At 40.8% G+C, this 17,047-nt stretch overlaps 1 protein-coding gene across 1 annotated transcript; it reads left to right on the forward strand.

Annotated features, from left to right (window-relative positions):
• The first annotated feature begins 1,363 nt into the window (after positions 1-1,363).
• Positions 1,364-6,919, forward strand: LOC121536913 (syntaxin-19-like). Its single transcript, XM_041844554.2, has 5 exons — positions 1,364-1,573; positions 4,156-4,523; positions 4,728-4,964; positions 5,180-5,392; positions 5,585-6,919. The coding sequence occupies exons 2-5, from the start codon at positions 4,293-4,295 to the stop codon at positions 5,816-5,818; spliced, it is 915 nt and encodes a 304-aa protein (XP_041700488.1). The 5' UTR covers positions 1,364-1,573; positions 4,156-4,292; the 3' UTR covers positions 5,819-6,919.
• The last annotated feature ends 10,128 nt before the right edge of the window (positions 6,920-17,047 follow it).

The raw sequence follows: 17,047 nt of genomic DNA on the forward strand, positions 1-17,047 counted from the left end.
TCCCTGAGCCAAGTACAGCCGAGGAAGAACTTCTACAAGAACAACACAAAGGCATGTTCCTGTTACACAAATTCTTAACAGGGTCGTATTCATTACGCCAATTCTGTTGCAAAACGTTTCTTAAACGGAAGCAAACAGAAAGAAGTGGTGAGGGACCTACACTCTATAGAAAATAAGGTGCAATCTAGAACCTAAAAGGGTTTTCTCCATAGGATAACCATTTGAAGAACCCTTTTTGGTTCTAGGTGGAACCCTTTTGGGTTCCATGTAGAACTCTTTCCACAGAGTGCACCTGAATTTGTCCAATGGAAACTCTTGTTTTAGTTGCAAAACTTTCTGTTTTGCAACCGTATGGACTAATGATTACACCCCAGGCCTTTAGCCTTTAGCAAGATATGCTATGCTATGAGACACTTACTATGAAGCAGCGACATTGGTGTTTGTTGACCAGTGTCTCCAGAGAGAGACAGTGTAGGTTCTGCTTGTTGGCAAGCCTAGGACAGAGAGACAAGGGACAGGTAAAGAAATGCAGGTAGCGGTTGTGAGACATTATTCACTCTCTCTGTAAGTGCTGACACAGATGAATATGGCACACTTGACAACACACCTGTCACAACACAAAACGGTTTATTTTGTTGTCAAAACACCTACACATTAGGAATGAATCATTCAGCCAGTTAAAATTGAATAATACACCTGTTTATTATCCGCTGGTTACTATAATTCAGTTGTATTTCGTCTTACTGTTGGTTGACATTTAGTCCTCCACCCTGTGCTTTTATGAAACACATACAGTAGGCCTTTGTCAGGTCAAAAATGTTGGCCACCATTTTATTTTAGGTCACCCTCTCTCTGATGTCAACTTTTCAACACTCCTCAAAATGCCATTCTGAGGGTGTAGAGTAAGACTACGTCCCTTCCCTCCTAAAATGTTCCTGGAATTCTTGGCCTTGCCAGAAACAATCTGTCAGCCATGCTCAGTAGAGCCGCTGGAGCCTGAGAAACACAATAGGGCCAGACCAGTGGCTTAGCTAACAGGCTGCACCATAGGCTCCACACATAATGTCATGTATAGAGCTAAAACAACTCTTCTACATCATTGCTGTTCTACACAATACAGATCTATTTGTTCTGTGACGTTGCTCCCTGTTGTTTGAGCAGCCCCTGGGACAGAGTAGTTGGGGCAGAGTTCTCCGCATCTGTTCTCCCTTTTCCCACTGGCCACAGAGAGTTCTCCCTGAGAGAGAAGGGGTGTGGCCAGACTGGCAGAACCAGATTTGCTGGGAAGTGAAGTTGTTCCTCTGTTATAGCAGTTTATTGACTAACTGTTAACATATAGGAAAACTAACAGAACACACACACACGTGTCCTACAGCTAACAGGAGTGGAGGGCTCAATAGATTCCCTGAGGATACCGTTCAGAAGGACGGGATATGCATTTGGATAACTTCATGGATACTTTATGTGAAGTGAGAATAATCCATTCTCCATGGCTTGGCTCAATTGGCAGTTACATTCCTGGTCAAACATAAAGGGCAGACTCTAAGCCTCACGGATTACTTACTACAACAAGGTAAATAGCAGAACTCATGCCTGCCTGACTTCAGGATACTTGGTGTAAGTGTTAGAATATGTTTCTTAAGTGTATACTATTCTTTTCTCAGATGAAATTCAAGGTTCTTAAGACCAAAAATGGATTTTAAAAAATCAAAAAAAAATCACAAGGTCAGAGTTGTCTTTACAATAATATCATGTGTAAAAGAGGAAAGCATTTGTTCTCTTCCACCCCAGCAGAACACTTGCATTATGGTGACAAATGTCAACAGGCAGTTCCCCATAAACTCTGTGACAGGTGAACAGATGGAAAGTTGGAAAGCAGTCAGAGAACAGAACAAACCATAACAACATTCAGACACAGACTAAGTTGGACTGAGTGTGTTTTCAGGCTAAATCTCGCATTGCTCTAGAATCGGTTGAGTAATGTCTGAATAATAGAGTTACAATGACCAGAACGGACAAAGCGCCGGGTTAGTCCATGGGAGGTAAACTCAATGACTGTGGTCCATCGACCATGAAAAGTTGACATTGATGGGAATCTGTGTTCTAGTATTTGTAATTCCATGGTTGGGTTTCAATCTGATCTCCAGCCTAAAGAAGGTCAGAGGTCTGTAGTGTTAGAACATGAAGGAGGCCTCACACTTCAGTACTGCACACAAACACACACACACACAAACACACACCCACACTAGTGGTGTGCAGGTCAGCTGTTTGTTCACTCGCACCTACCCACAATTGCCAATAACCCATCTGCAACCGCCCAACTATATGTGATAAAGTGAAAATCTGAGGCCCGCACCCAACCCTAACCTGCTAATATACATATATAAAAAAAACATAGACGATTTTCTGTGCAAAATTTCCAAATGACATCAGTTTGACCGGTTGTAAGGAAATAGAAAGCTGTGAAAACAATCCAACATGTTTCTGATAAGATTTCAGTTCGGCTTGGATTCATATTTTATTTGGTTGAAATACTATCAGCTTTCATGATGCCGATAAAGATAGCACCTCTACAGACGGTATCTAACTGCACATTCGCATTCTCTCAAGATGCTGAAAGAAAGAAATAATATTTTATTTTATCATAATTTAGCCTACATTTGGTGTATCATTTTACTGAAAGAAATGCTTAATTCTGCAGGAGTTAATATTAAGGCTATGTGAGAGGTTATAGACCTACAGTCGGTGTCCAGATTTCAGTTTCCATTTAACCCATCTGAACAGTAGGCTACAGTTCCCTTGACGTGCCATAGGCCTATTTGAAGTCCCGTCTTGTGACTGTCGAATTTGTATAGCGCCTCACAATCATCCTCTTTTACCACTTCACCAAATCTTTCCCAAACATTACTTTTCTGGCCCCTCCCTTCTCTTTATTTTCAACTCTCCATTTCACAGCTTTTCTCTTATTGAATTAAACTCCCACATTGTCCTTTTTCCCTCTGTGGATCAAAGTTAAGTTTTCTGTCTGTTCCCAGAAGTATTTGGCGATTGGCATGTAGGCTATTTGGCGTGTGTTAGCCCTAGAATTTTGGCTTACGTGCTAATGCCATATACCTTAAAATAATGAAAGAAAAACCTCAATGTAGGTTATGAGTCAACCCCCATCACTAACACACACACACAGACACAACAGGTTTTTTGTGGGCTTTCCTGTTTGAAATCCATCTGGTAATTGGATAGTCTGTCTTTTACAATGCTCTATTTAATTAAAAATACACATTCTGTTCACTCCACCCTTCCTAACAGTTAAAGTCCTCCAAAATATCCAGACACTGCAGGGGAAATACTGTATATATATACTTCAGAATAAGCTTATGAAACCTTCAAACTGTTGTTTATTCTGTTTTGCTGTCGGCTAAACCAGATTTGTCCGCTAAAGGCCACAGATACCACAGTATGGAATAAAGTCAGACTAACCAAATCTTAAGTGCAATGTTGACAAGCTCTGTGTGTGTGTGTGTGTTTGTATGTGTGTGTTTGTATGTGTGTGTTTGTATGTGTGTGTGTTTGTGTGTTTGTGTGTGTGTGTCTATTAGAAGTTCCCTTCTCTGAGAGCTATCATCATATTGATATGTCAGGGAGAGATACTGGTGAAGGGAAATGCCTCACTGCAAAAACACAAACAAGATAACTTCTCATGGGAAGCAAAGCTGAAGTAGATTCACTGGTGCTGCACATAAACATTGTGCTAACGCATCTCTCTCTGCCATTCTCAGCCACAAACACTACTTGTAGCTCAGTGGACCAAAGTGCTTAGGGAATTTCTCAGGAATGTTGACCTTGTCTACGTATTCATTTTTGAAGAGCTTGTGATGCCAGATTCATTATAGAAAAGCTTGTGATGCTATAAAGAAACAAAGTGAAGAGAGACTTGATTCCAGTTCAAAGTGGACACACAAAAGTACATATTTACCTCATAAGACCTTGAGTTCCTCATTGTAATGATGATTAATTGGGATGAACAAGACAGGAAAGTTCACCTGGTAAACTCAAGTGTTGACTGAAACAGCTTTGTTTAACACAGTGTTACCAACAATAGTTGGAGACACCATATACTGTACATTGTCAACCAAAACCATATGTTCCTTACTACAGTTAAACAACATCAGACCCTGTCCTCTGGAGCGAGGTCCACCAAGAGGCTCTGTTCTGTGGAGATAACTTCACCAAGGGGCCTCAACTGACAGGCTCTGTGGTCCTTCTGAGTGAGCTCCACCGGGAGTTCTCTGACCATGAAGGACCGCCTGGGGGAGCTGCGTCAGAGGGCCCAGGGTTTTCTGGATGCGAGCAGCGAGGCAGATGAGACCTCATTCCCTGAGGAAGATGCTGACCCAGATGCCCCGTTGGGGGTTAGGGTCGCCACCCCGCAGGAGGCTGTGGTGTTCGAGGAAGAACCGGTCCTGGACAACTTCCTGTCCGAGGCTCAGCATATCCGCGGTGACATCACTGAGCTGGAAACGGAGGTGAATAAGCTCACATATTCCTCCTAGGAGTGGGCGTAATTATATACACAGGTCAATCTGCAAAGCATGCACCTTGGTTGGACTACAACTGTACGTACAATTGTCCATGAGAATAATGTTGTGAATTCGGGAGGTGGAAGGATGCTCTATAAATCCTTGTTGTTCATTTAAAGTTTGACTGAATCCTCTTCTCCTTCTCCCCAGGTGAAGAAGTTTAGCCAGCAACAAAGAACCCTGGTGGCGACCATGCGTCGTTTCAGTGTGATGAAGAAGGACAGTGGTGTGACGAGGGACATCAAGCAGCAAGCAGAGAGCATCCATAGACGGCTGGACGCCCTCTCCAAGAAGGCACAGAGTTTAGAAGACCTGCAGGGACCGGCTACAGCTGCTACACGCATTCAACGCTCCCAACACGCAGCGCTACTAAGACAATTCCAACAGGTCACTCTCCAATAGTTATTATAACCTTTTATTTCAATGGTGTTTTCTGATGTTTTTTTGACAACACTTGATGAACATCAGCAAAAAATATATATTGTTAGGTTTAGTTTGCACATTGTAGCCTTTTTTAATATCTGCTAGTGCTAGCTAGGCTAACAGTAAATAGAAATGGCTGTTCTCGTCTAAAGTACTTTTTCATCTTTTACCACTCCTAGGTGATGCGTTTGTATAACGACTCCATCCTCAGTAAACAGGAGCGTTGTAAAAACTTCATCATCCGCCAGCTGGAGGTGTCTGGTCGCGACGTCACCGAGGAGGGAGTAGATGAAATGGTTGCCACAGGGAAGTGGGAGGTGTTTAACCAGAACCTCCTCAACGACGAACGAATCACACGCTCTCAGCTGTCCGAGATCGAGCAGAGACACAAGGTAAGCGTAAGGTTTGATGTATAAGAAAATGCAAGACTATGTTCTTGAAGGTAAAGTTAAGACTCTCAGTAGGCCTTGTATGTCTGTGACCGACAAACACTAATGTCGCATGTAATTTAGACCAGTTTCACTGTCCGTTCAGACAAATCCTTGACTAATGTTCCGTCTTCATCCTTCGTGCAACCGCTATAGGAGCTACTGAATCTGGAGAGTAACATGAAGGAGCTGAGAGATCTGTTCATGGATATCTTTATGTTGGTGGAGGAGCAAGGAAGCTACATAGACAACATTCAGACCAGCGTAGAGAAGACACAGGACTACGTCACCGTCACTAACGAGAAGTTTAAAATGGCCGCCAAGTACAAGAAGAAGAACCCTCTAAGGAGGCTGTGCTGCTGTTGCTGCCCCTGGAGGTGCTGCACATAGAGAAGGGACAAGTCCCCTGGACACTGGAGATACCCCTGGAGGTTTTTCAGATGGGGAGAGGAAGAGCTCTGGTGTGGAGAGTCTACAGGTATGGGAGGGAAAGACTCTAGGGTGGCATGGCAGAACAGTGTTCAGAGAAGATTATAAGAATCATGAATGCAAAAATCAGCCCATTACAGTGGTCAGAAATCATCCAGGAACAATAGGATTCTAAGAGGCTGTTGAAGCAGAGTGGGAGTCAGTGTCTCCCCTTCTGATGGACTACTGTAACTCAAGACATAATTCACTTTCAGAATAAGCAAGACTGTTTAACTGCACAGAAGTATTCACAATGTGGAAACAGATTGAATTTTACTTTCATTAATCGTTGCAAGTATTTATTTTAAGTACTAGTTTTTGTATTTACTCAAACTTTGTGTGTATGTACAATACATATGAATGTATTTACCTGAGAGTTTCACTTCAAATCAGGCAGGCTCAATGAGAAATGTGTTCTATTTCAAGATTTCACTGTGAATTAAGACATTTCACGTTGGGTATGCTTTTGTACTTCCTAATGATAACTTTTATTTTGTTAAGGCCAGTTGCCATTTCAGAAGCTCTAACACAGCTGAACAGGAACTAGGATTTAGCTAGGTAGCCATACTGGGATTTGTATTTGTATTTGTATTTATTATGGATCCCCATTAGCTGCTGCCAAGGCAGCAGCTACTCTTCCTGTGGTCCAGCAAAAATTAAGGCAGTAATATACATTATAACACAATTGAGATATGGCCTGAGGTAGCTGTTCCATATTCAACAATATAGAGCCTCCAAAGGTTTCAACAATTTATAAGCTTCCTGACTGTTCAAATTCCAAAGAGAGGTTACCCACAGGTCTACATATGCCTGCTTATCCACTTTCCATCACAATCCCTTAAAAACCATCTGGAGTACGTTCAACTGTTTCGGTGTAGCAACCCTGCCACTGAGTGGTCACTGAAATAAGTGCAGTGGAAAGCAGACATTTGGTCCACAGCTGTATGTTGTGTTTCAAACAGTACTGTAAAAATAACATTATCCCTGCCCGAAATACTCACAGAAGGACAGGCTTGTTAGCGATGTGGGGGTGCTGTAGGACCCCCCCCCCCCTCGTACCCCCGCAAACACAGCTCAGCCACAGACACACCATCCGCAGGGGCCTGGTCACAGGTTTACTGAGGGAAAAATCTGAAAAACATTCAATAATACTCTTTAGGATCACAACAGTGCATTTAAGATTCATGACTCATATAACTGTTACATGTCAAACTTATTTTGAAGTTACTGTCTGTCTGTGTGTATCAGTGATCAGTCAGTCTGTGAAGCTGTAAGAGGTTCTCCCATAACGGTCTGAGGAACATCAAAGTGTGTCTGAGTACAACCAGCTGTGGTCAGTCCAGAGATCTGTCATTATTTTACTGTGTGGTTTTATAAGGCCATCAACATCAGACCAGGGGTAACAGGACCTGCAGCGTGTTGTGTGTTACAGCCTGTGCTAAATCACACAGGTCACACTGGTAGCAGGTCAGGACCTACAAGCCCAGATCCCAAGAGCTGTGGTAGACTGAGGCAGACGACACAGTCTCTATTCACAGCTTTTAAAAGGATAGATCCCCCCAATATCAAATAATGAAGTTTTCATATTTGTCAGACTTTAATTATTGGGTGAAGTACCTCAACTGTAAGTCTATGCCTATGGGAGAGTAAAGTTGATGTTACTGTATGAGAGAGAAGCTCGCCTCCCTGTAGACCTCTGATTATAGTGGTCTTCCCAGCATTGTCCAGACTCACCACCACCACAGTCACTTTTCTGCTGAACACAGATCAATAACACTATGGAAGAGAAGTTTATAGTACACGGGTAGACAGCAGAGGTAGACCAATGTGTCACCTCTACTTACCTTACAGGCTCTCTGCACCAGTTACAACAGAGCATCCTGACTAAATATCTCACAACTAGCTATTGTAGTTAAACTGGGGGAAGTTGCTCAGTTAATGAGACAGATAGACTGTAATGGGGGTCATTGTGCCTATGCAATTCTACAGGGCATGTTGTGGTATATTTTTAGAACTGAGGAGTCCATTGTTTTGGTGTTCTAGAATGTGACGTGTCACTCCCAAGGAACCATAAATGTTTCAAAGAGATGCTGAAAGAGGTTGCTATTGTCTCTTCTCTCTGTCCTTTATTTTCCCCATATTTGTATCACCTTCTCAAATCACTGTCCTCTTACCCTGTCTCAGCTGTGTTAGGGTACAGAGGGAGAATTCAACAACAGGTGGCGCTGCTGTCAAATAATTGTGAAAAGTGGAGAGAAGCAAGAAATGACAACTACCATGGTCAAAGAAGCATTACTCTCTTGTTTCTATTTTGAGTTTGAATGATGATCTACCTATTGAAATCACATGAGATTAATAGCTTTCAGTCATGACAAATTTGATCACAAGCCGGTTCCATGTTGCTGCTTCATAACAACTCAATTTGATCATTTTGTGTTCTCATGGCTTGGCAGAGAAACACCTCACCATGAACACTAGATATATTAACACTGACATCTGTTAATAAAACATGTCTCTGTGGAGGCCTTCTTCAGTGACCTGGCCGGGGTTTGGGGCGGTTTGAGGGTACAGGGAGCCACCTACAGGTTAATCCTGTCTTTAATGAGAGAGAAACGCACAGACACACCACTGGGCCTCTGCATTCATCAGATCAGATAGACAACACTGACAGCAGCAGAACATGAGATACATCCAGCCCTCCCACTGTGAAGGTAGAATCTATTGACTGTGCTGTGTGGCAGAAATGTAAAACTGTTCTACATAAGCCCGACCATCCCACTTTCATCACTAATTCATTAACAGTATTATTTAGCATATAACGACATCAATACCAGATGCATTTGTTTCCATCAGCTATACCTCAGAGTCAGAGATACAGCAATTTGTCATACGCAAAATTCACTTTTCATCTGTATGATATTTTTGTACTCTGTGTAAGAGTTTGCAAGCAATTGAAAGTCATTAAAATGATTGTATTGTCCTTATTATCCAATCCAAGAACAATAACATATAATCTAATCCAGTCTCCCTGATATACTGTACTCTACACTATCATCTAATTCAACACAAAGTGATTACTGGTCACTCTGGCTGTATAATGCTATTTACTCTGCTAACTCTATAGAGCCAAGCTGTAGTCATACGGATGGCGGAATGCTTTCAGCACACATTCTGCTAACACAGTCAAAATGGAAACGTTGTAAATTGTGTTTACTATGTAGGTCAAGACTCTCGCTGTTAAAAAAGGTAATCCTCTTTCATGTCTGTGTGTGTGTCCTTTCATTTATCTCTCTATCTGTCAATCCACCCATCCTTCTACATGTCTGCTCATCCGTCTGTGCTTTCTGAAATGTAAAATCTTCCAAATGGTTCTATATAATCACTCCTGAATGCTGAGAAATGTTATTTTTCAGCCTCATTTTAGATTAAATAGATTGTGGATAGAATGGAGACTCAAATTAAAAGGCAGAAATGTGCCACAGTTAGGGACAAATTATAGCTCACATTATAGCATTAAAAGTATTAATATTACATTCCCGTCAACGCTTTCACATCATTGTCAAAAATGCTCAATAGTTCAAATGGCCAGCAATCAAAGCTGTCATGTGATAATGGAGTGGAGTACTTCACCCTCTTCCTAAAGTCACCTCTGATCCAATAAACCTCCTGAAACTCTGCCATTCTCTCATTAGAGCGAGAATGTTCTCAGAGAGCTTGGACGCCTGGCCACTGTGTGTGTGTGTGTGTGTGTGTGTGTGTGTGTGTGTGTGTGTGTGTGTGTGTGTGTGTGTCGTGTGTGTGTGTGTGTGTGTGTGCGTGTGCGTGTGCGTGTGGATCATCACTGAGGCGTGTTGTACCTGACGGGACCAAAAGTTTTCCCAGCCACAGGAAGCAAGCAAACACACACACACACACGCCCCGTGGTGTGATTGTCCCAGTGTGAATGTGTGATTTACAGTACTATATGACAGCCTCTCTGTGAACCGAGGCAGGTTGGAAGGCTTCTACATCTGAATCTGCACAATTATTTATTTACTATTGCTGCTCATTAGGGGAGTGATGCTCAGGGCTGGACAGGAGGAGAGGATATATGGTGTGACTACAGGATGTCTGAATGACAGACATTGGGAAAAAGAGAGACAGGGCGAGAGTGCGAGAGAGATATGACTCACTAGTTTCATATGTGTGATTATTTCCCCAGTCTCAGAATAAAGAAGGGTTTCTCAGAGTGCAAATAGAGGACAAATAGTTGTTTAAATAGTTGTTTACAGTTTAGAGTATAGTGAGGAATCCAAAGATGTTTGCAATAATACTGTGAATGTATCGCTTATTGTCAATAAAATATTATATAATTTTAATCTTTTATTGATCAACATTATCAATAAAACTATTCAAGATGTATTATATTTTCTCTGTTTGTGTCTATTTTATGTAAATGTCACCAAGTGGTGATTTTTTTTTCAAAAGCCCTAATCAGATTTGAGGAATTGGGCTGGGGGCAGGATGAAGGGTAATGGGTGGAAATTATTTTCCCCTATCTTCAGGCAAGTGAAATCTCGAGCGGCCAGACGCCACTTCACAAACAGTATAACGTTACACTGCATTGAACCAGTCTAAGATATAGTTATGCTGTATATATTAAAATCCTTGAGTCTATTGACGCACCGGTGAGTTAACCTAAGTAACATAATAAAAACATCTCCATCACAATGTGTTCATTTTTGCATGGGCTGCATCTCAATCCACCGCATCCGCCTATGTCAGCTTTCCGCATCAGCGGTGGAAGGAGGCAGAGCTACAGCAGTGTTTGTCAGACCATGAGACATCCCAAAATTCGGTCTTCTCACGAAAACGTCTGCAGCGTCGAGCTCCACGGGACTCGTCTGAAGTCGGTACCGTCAATGTGCCAACTTCTGTCTGTAGCATCCGAACCGGCTATGGAAGGGGGAGATTCTAACAAACACGATGGTGCTCTCTGTTTTGCTCTACGACATCCACAAGTGTCACGGGACTTGTTTGAAGGTAACCGGTACAGGTAAAAAATAAATTATTGGAAGTATGGAGGTAGTTTTGTGGCAACAAAAAAAACTGGTTAAATATGTGTCCAAAAGACACAAATATTTCCTGAGCTTTCTTAGATCTCCTAAATTTAGGAAAGACATTTCAAAAGCTTATTTCTTATCATTTATTTTTGGACTGTCTGTTTTGCCATTTATGAATGTGTTATTCAATGCATTTCTATGGGCTATAGTAGTAAAGGCCAAATGCAATATTTTTTCGAATAATTATTTTATACCAACAGGGCTCCTAAAATTCCAAATCAAATAGCTAAATGATCCAGGGTTTGACCATCTTAAAACAATTCCATATGTTAGCAATGGCTTAGACTTTTAGAGGTTAAATACTTATTGTACCTGTCCAGAGCATCCAGTTTCCCTAGTAGCTAGCTAAATTGTCATACTATAGCTTTTGTTTTGGCCGCGTTGGCTACAGTGTACTAGTTGGCTAGCTAACTGCTAGCACGTGTTACAGAGAGTGTCCACTGATCTGCGTTGAACACGATAGGGGTGATAAAGCCATTAATTTTCAATGGAGGGAAGTGAAGTGGACTGGGGGACCGTTGGCCGATGCGAGTATGGAGAGTAAACAGGGCGGGACCTCAATTGGGGAGAGCTGAACTATATGCAAATACTCTGCGATATCGTGGCGCGCTTGACCAATCAAAGCTCACTATAGCTTTCATCCCTACTGGATTGGCTGTTGATACCTAGCACTATCTAGCTTGCTAGTACCCACACGAGGGTGAGGCTAGTGTGGCTATCCATATAGTTAAAGATGCAGTCCAGGATCTTAAGCACTTACAAATTCGTAACATATTGTATGAACTGGAATTCGTAACATATCATACGAATTGGATGACCCAATTGTGCACAATCTGTTTTGGCTTGTGAGAACTACTTTCAAAACTACTGGCTGAAAGTATACAATAGCTCTGAAGCATCACTTTAACACGAGCTGAGAACGACCACGGGTGACTTCACGTTCGCCAACCGGTGGAGACATTGGGCGCGTTCTTCTGCCCAGGCGTTGCTGATGCATGCTAGATCTTACAACGCTTGGATAGCTATTTTATGTATCAGCTAACCACATCATATGTTATGGCAATCTGTTGCCCAACAGCACAGTCGATGATGTAGCACGCAACCGTTGGTTGATGCATGCAACGTCTGAGCAGGGGAATGCGACCATTCACTGAATGCCTCAAGGACTGGTCGCGAGTAAGCATTTGAATTTATCACTATTAGATTTTATTATTCGATGAACTGGTGTGTTAGTTCTCTTTATGGAGGGGTAACATATTCAGTGTTGTGAGGAAGACCAAACTCAACCATTCTACATTTCTATTAAAGCCAAGTTATCTTTTTAATCACTATAGGCCTGCCTAGTACTGACACTAGGCTACGCTGCGGCATGGGTTCTTTGTCTCATCTTATATCTATGAAGATGATCCTCTTTGTGCCAGTCAGTATGTTGAGTGTTTAGTGGAGTAGAGAGAGATAGGCCTGGACTGGCCGCTGAAAATGACTCCTGACACATCACTGCCAACACCACATGCCCCTCACTGAGCCTCAGAATGGATATGGAAAAGACTAATCAGGAATTAATCCAGTTTCATCCATGTGGCAAATATATTCTATTTACAACACATTTTATGACCTTTTATCCAGTTAATGAGATTTCAAATAAATGTGACGTGAACTGCATTTAGATTGCTATTCAGCCTGGGACTGAGCCTGATACATTCCTCCTCATGACAGAATATCTATTACGGGCAAAATGGCTTCATTGAATCGTAAGGTTCTTTGGAGAAGCAATAATAGACAGGTCCTGGTGAGGAGGCAGAGGAGGCAGAGACAGACATTCCATCTCTAGGAAAATTGGCGAGAGAGTGAGAGCAGAGAGTGTGAGAGGTTCTGAGAGATGGTTCTGAGCGGAGACAAGGGTCCTGTGCATACTCTCACCAGTGGTGGAAAAGGGTCCTGTGCATACTCTCACCAGTGGTGGAAAAGGGTCCTGTGCATACTCTCACCAGTGGTGGAAAAGGGTCCTGTGCATACTCTCACCAGTGGTGGAAAAGGGTCCTGTGCATACTCTCACCAGTGGTGGAAAAGGGTCCTGTGCATACTCTCACCAGTGGTGGAAAAGGGTCCCTGTGCATACTCTCACCAGTGGTGGAAAAGGGTCCTGTGCATACTCTCACCAGTGGTGGAAAAGGGTCCTGTGCATACTCTCACCAGTGGTGGAAAAGGGTCCTGTGCATACTCTCACCAGTGGTGGAAAAAGTAGGGTACCAGGGGGTAGCCCCCCCCCCTCCCCCACCTGTAATTTGCATAAAGACCACAAGATGTCACCAAATTATTTCCCCAACACTTTCCCTGGAAGCCGCAGCTCTTGCTCAACAAAAAAAATGTCCTCTGTGTTCAACCCCCCCTTACCCCACCCCCCCAAAAAATAAAAAAAATATTTAAAAAATAAATACATATTGTAAAGTGGTTATCCCACTGGCTATAAGGTGAATGCACCAATTTCTAAGTCGCTCTGGATAAGAGTGTCTGCTAAATGACGTAAATGTAATGTAAATGTCATCACAACTTTTTGAGATATTTCAACAAAACGATTTTGTGGTAAGTTGATCTAATTTTTTTAAAATGTTGAAGAAGTTGTAGATATATTCGAATGAATATAATTGTTTTTTAAATATACAAGTAGGAAAGCATTAAGATAAATAATCCACTTGTTTAGAGTGAGAATAGATAATATTAGAGTAAGTAGTAATATGTTGGATGAGTGTGTTGGGGCAACTCGCCCCCCTACTAGGGGTAACTAGTAGGTAGGTGGCAGGTAGCTTAGTGGGTAAGAGCGTTGTGCCAGTAACCGAAAGGTCGCTGGTACTAATCCCCGTGCCGACTAGGTGAAAAATCTGTCGATGTGCCCTTAAGCAAGGCACTTAACCCTAATTGCTCCTGTAAGTTGCTCTGGATAAGAGCGTCTGCTAAATGACTAAAATGTAATGTAACTGGGGGCTAGTTACCCCTTTATGAATGTGTGTCTACCTGTCATTTAGACAATGACTATCCCAGTTAGCGCTAGGTTATGCTAACTTGCTAGCTAGCAACTTCACTAGCAGTAAATGCTAGCCCAGCTAGCTAGTTAGCATAAGCTGCTAGGAGTGCTAGCTAGCAACCTTACAACCAGATCGTCTGAGGTAAGATACATTAAAAATCAAATCAAATTGTATTTGATTGCGCCAAATACAACAGGTGTAGACTTTTAAAGTGAAATGCTTACTTACAAGCCCTTAACCAACAATGCAGTTTTAAGAAAAATAAGTGTTAAGTAAAAAATAACAAATAATTAAAGAGCAGCAGTAAAATAACAGTAGTGAGGCTATATACAGGGGGTACCGGTACAGAGTCAATGTGCGGGGGCACAGGTTAGTCGAGGTAATTGAGGTAATATGTACATGTGGGTAGACGTAAAGTGATTATGCATAGATAATAAACAGAGAGTAGCAGCAGCGTAAAAAGAGGGGGGTGGGGGGGTAGATAAAGTAACTTATTGCAGTTGTAAATGTTTCCGCTAGTGACGGATAGCTTTACAGTTAATGTTACTTTATAGCCTTTTAGCTATTTTACAAAGCATTTTATGTCGATATTGCTGGATCGCTAGCTACGTTTTTAAGAGAGAGCTTTTCAATTGCCATCTCTCCCCCTGTTTTCAGTCACAGGTGGGGACTGGATTAGGTGTGAGCAGTGCAGGAGGTGGACTCATGAGTTGACTGGGGATAGCTTTATTTGTGACCAATGTACAAATTAGAATCGTGCAATAGCAGAGCATAAGAGAATTGTCACATCAATGTTACACTGAGTTAATTAGTTAAGTTATTGTTATTAAATGTTATATTCCAATGTTATTTAATGTTATTAGTTATATTTCATTCCAATATTATATTCCAATTTTTTTTTAAAGAATGAATTAAAAACAGCTTTTGCAAACCTTCTGCTCCTGGATGTCATTTTAAAGACCGCTGGGAATTAAAATCTTGCATTATTCAAATAATATTTTGTGCAATTGTACATAATGGATTGTATGGAAAAGGAACAACAAATAAAGAACAAAGAGTATTACTTACTAAATAATTCCTAAATTAAATGGATTTTAACACACTTGTGTGAAACCCTATGGCATAATCTTCTGCTGGGGTAACCAGTTTTAAAAAATGCCCCTTTTCAAAAAACAATATTTCATGAAATAACTAAAAAGTGTAAAACTGTAGCCATTTATTTCCCTTTAAGTTTATTGGCCTACGCATGACCTTCATCCACATAAAAACATTTCTCTCCAAATGTTGCTTTTTGTCTCAGCAATTAGACATTGTTCTTAGGGTGGGGGGGCTAGTTACCTCCTAGTACCCTACCCAATTGTCATACATAAAAGTAAAGATACCTTAATACAAAATGACTCAAGTAAAAGCAAAAGTCACCCAGTAAAATACTACTTGAGTAAAATTCTGAAAGTATTTAGTTTTAAATGTACAGAAGTATCAAAAGTAAATGTAATTGCTAAAATATACTTAAGTATCAAAAGTTTAAGTAAAAGTATAAATCATTTCAAATTCCTTATATTAAGCAAACCAGACGGCACAATTTTCTTGTTTTTTACATTTACGGATAGACGGGCACTCTCCAACACTCAGACATAATTTACAAACAAGCATTTGTGTTTAGTGAGCCTGCCAGATCAGAGGTAGTAGGGATGACCAAGGATGTTCTCTTGATAAGTGCTTGAATTGGACAATGTTCATGTCCTGCTAAGCATTCAAAATGTAGCAAGTAATTTTGGTTGTCAGGGAAAATGTATGGAGTAAAAAGTACATTATTTTCTTTAGGAATGTAGTGAAGTAAAAGTAAAAGTAGTCCAAAATATAAATAGTAAAGTAAATTACAGATACCCCCCAAAACTACTTAAGTAGTACTTTGAAGTATTTTTACTTAAGTACTTTACACCACTGACTCTCACACACAGTGAGACCCTTTGTGTTTGCTGTGGTGTCGAATAGAAAACACACACACACAAACCAGTCCCTGCCAGTATGACATACAGTGAGATGTGAGGTGAGAGTAGTGTGATAACTCTTTCGGCATAGAGAAGACTTTAGGAATACCCATATGTTTTAAAGGATGCCTGGGTAAGGCCAAAATGCTTCCTCCAAAGGACCCTTCTATGGTTTAAAGTTTGTGAAAATCAAAAAAATCATGATCTTGTTTTGTTCTAGTTTCGTGAAGAATCCCCCTTATGACTCCATAATGTAGATGCAACATGGCAAAGCTTTAGCGCTTGCGCTGTAATATGAGTTTTAAAAGTATTTTAATTTCAATAACAATTTGCTTACATTAATTTATAAATATTGGAAAATATGAACATGAAAATAGAAAAGATAAAATTTTTGATTTGGCTTTTTTTTTAAATATACATTGCTGAACATAATATACTCTATGGGCATATTAAAGTTCCAGAGTGGGATCTCTGCTAGTTTTAAAGTTATGGCCCATTGTATACAGAGAAATTGGCATAGTAGGCAATGTAACCAATCACAGCCCTCCTTTTACTTGTATCATTGCACATCCTGCAAATTACCAGCAGAGGGCGACCATTTTGAATCAATTTTCACATTCACTCTGTTGGTAATGATTACAAATTGGATCATAACTCTAAAAATAGATGCGATCCCACTCTGGAACTTTGGTTTGTCCGCAGAGTATATTATGTTAAACAATATATTGACAAATATACCATATCAAAAATTTAATGCTTTTAATATTCATGTTTATATTTATCAATATTCATAAATTGATGTAAGAATTTTGTTATTGAAATCAAAATACTACTCATATTACAGAGAAAGCAGTAAAGCTTCATATGACACCAATGTTAGCTTTGTAGCACATACAGATGAAACATTATGGAGTCTTAAAGCAGCAATCAGCAGTAGAAACAATAAGAAAGCATTTTGGTAAAACGCTGAGGGATGGGGCTGGACAAATTACATTTTAGTCATTTAGCAGACGCTCTTATCCAGAGCGACTTACA

Source organism: Coregonus clupeaformis, chromosome 23 (genome assembly GCF_020615455.1).
Source record: "Coregonus clupeaformis isolate EN_2021a chromosome 23, ASM2061545v1, whole genome shotgun sequence".
In the NCBI taxonomy this organism is placed as follows: Eukaryota; Metazoa; Chordata; class Actinopteri; order Salmoniformes; family Salmonidae; genus Coregonus; species Coregonus clupeaformis.

What these genes read in the sequence shown, in the direction of transcription:
- LOC121536913 (XM_041844554.2), top strand. Translation starts at nt 4,293, where the DNA reads ATGAAGGACCGCCTGGGGGAGCTGCGTCAGAGGGCCCAGGGTTTTCTG. An exon ending in TACTAAGACAATTCCAACAG is followed by an intron (nt 4,965 to 5,179) that starts GTCACTCTCCAA and finishes TACCACTCCTAG; the next exon opens with GTGATGCGTTTGTATAACGA. An exon ending in AGATCGAGCAGAGACACAAG is followed by an intron (nt 5,393 to 5,584) that starts GTAAGCGTAAGG and finishes CAACCGCTATAG; the next exon opens with GAGCTACTGAATCTGGAGAG.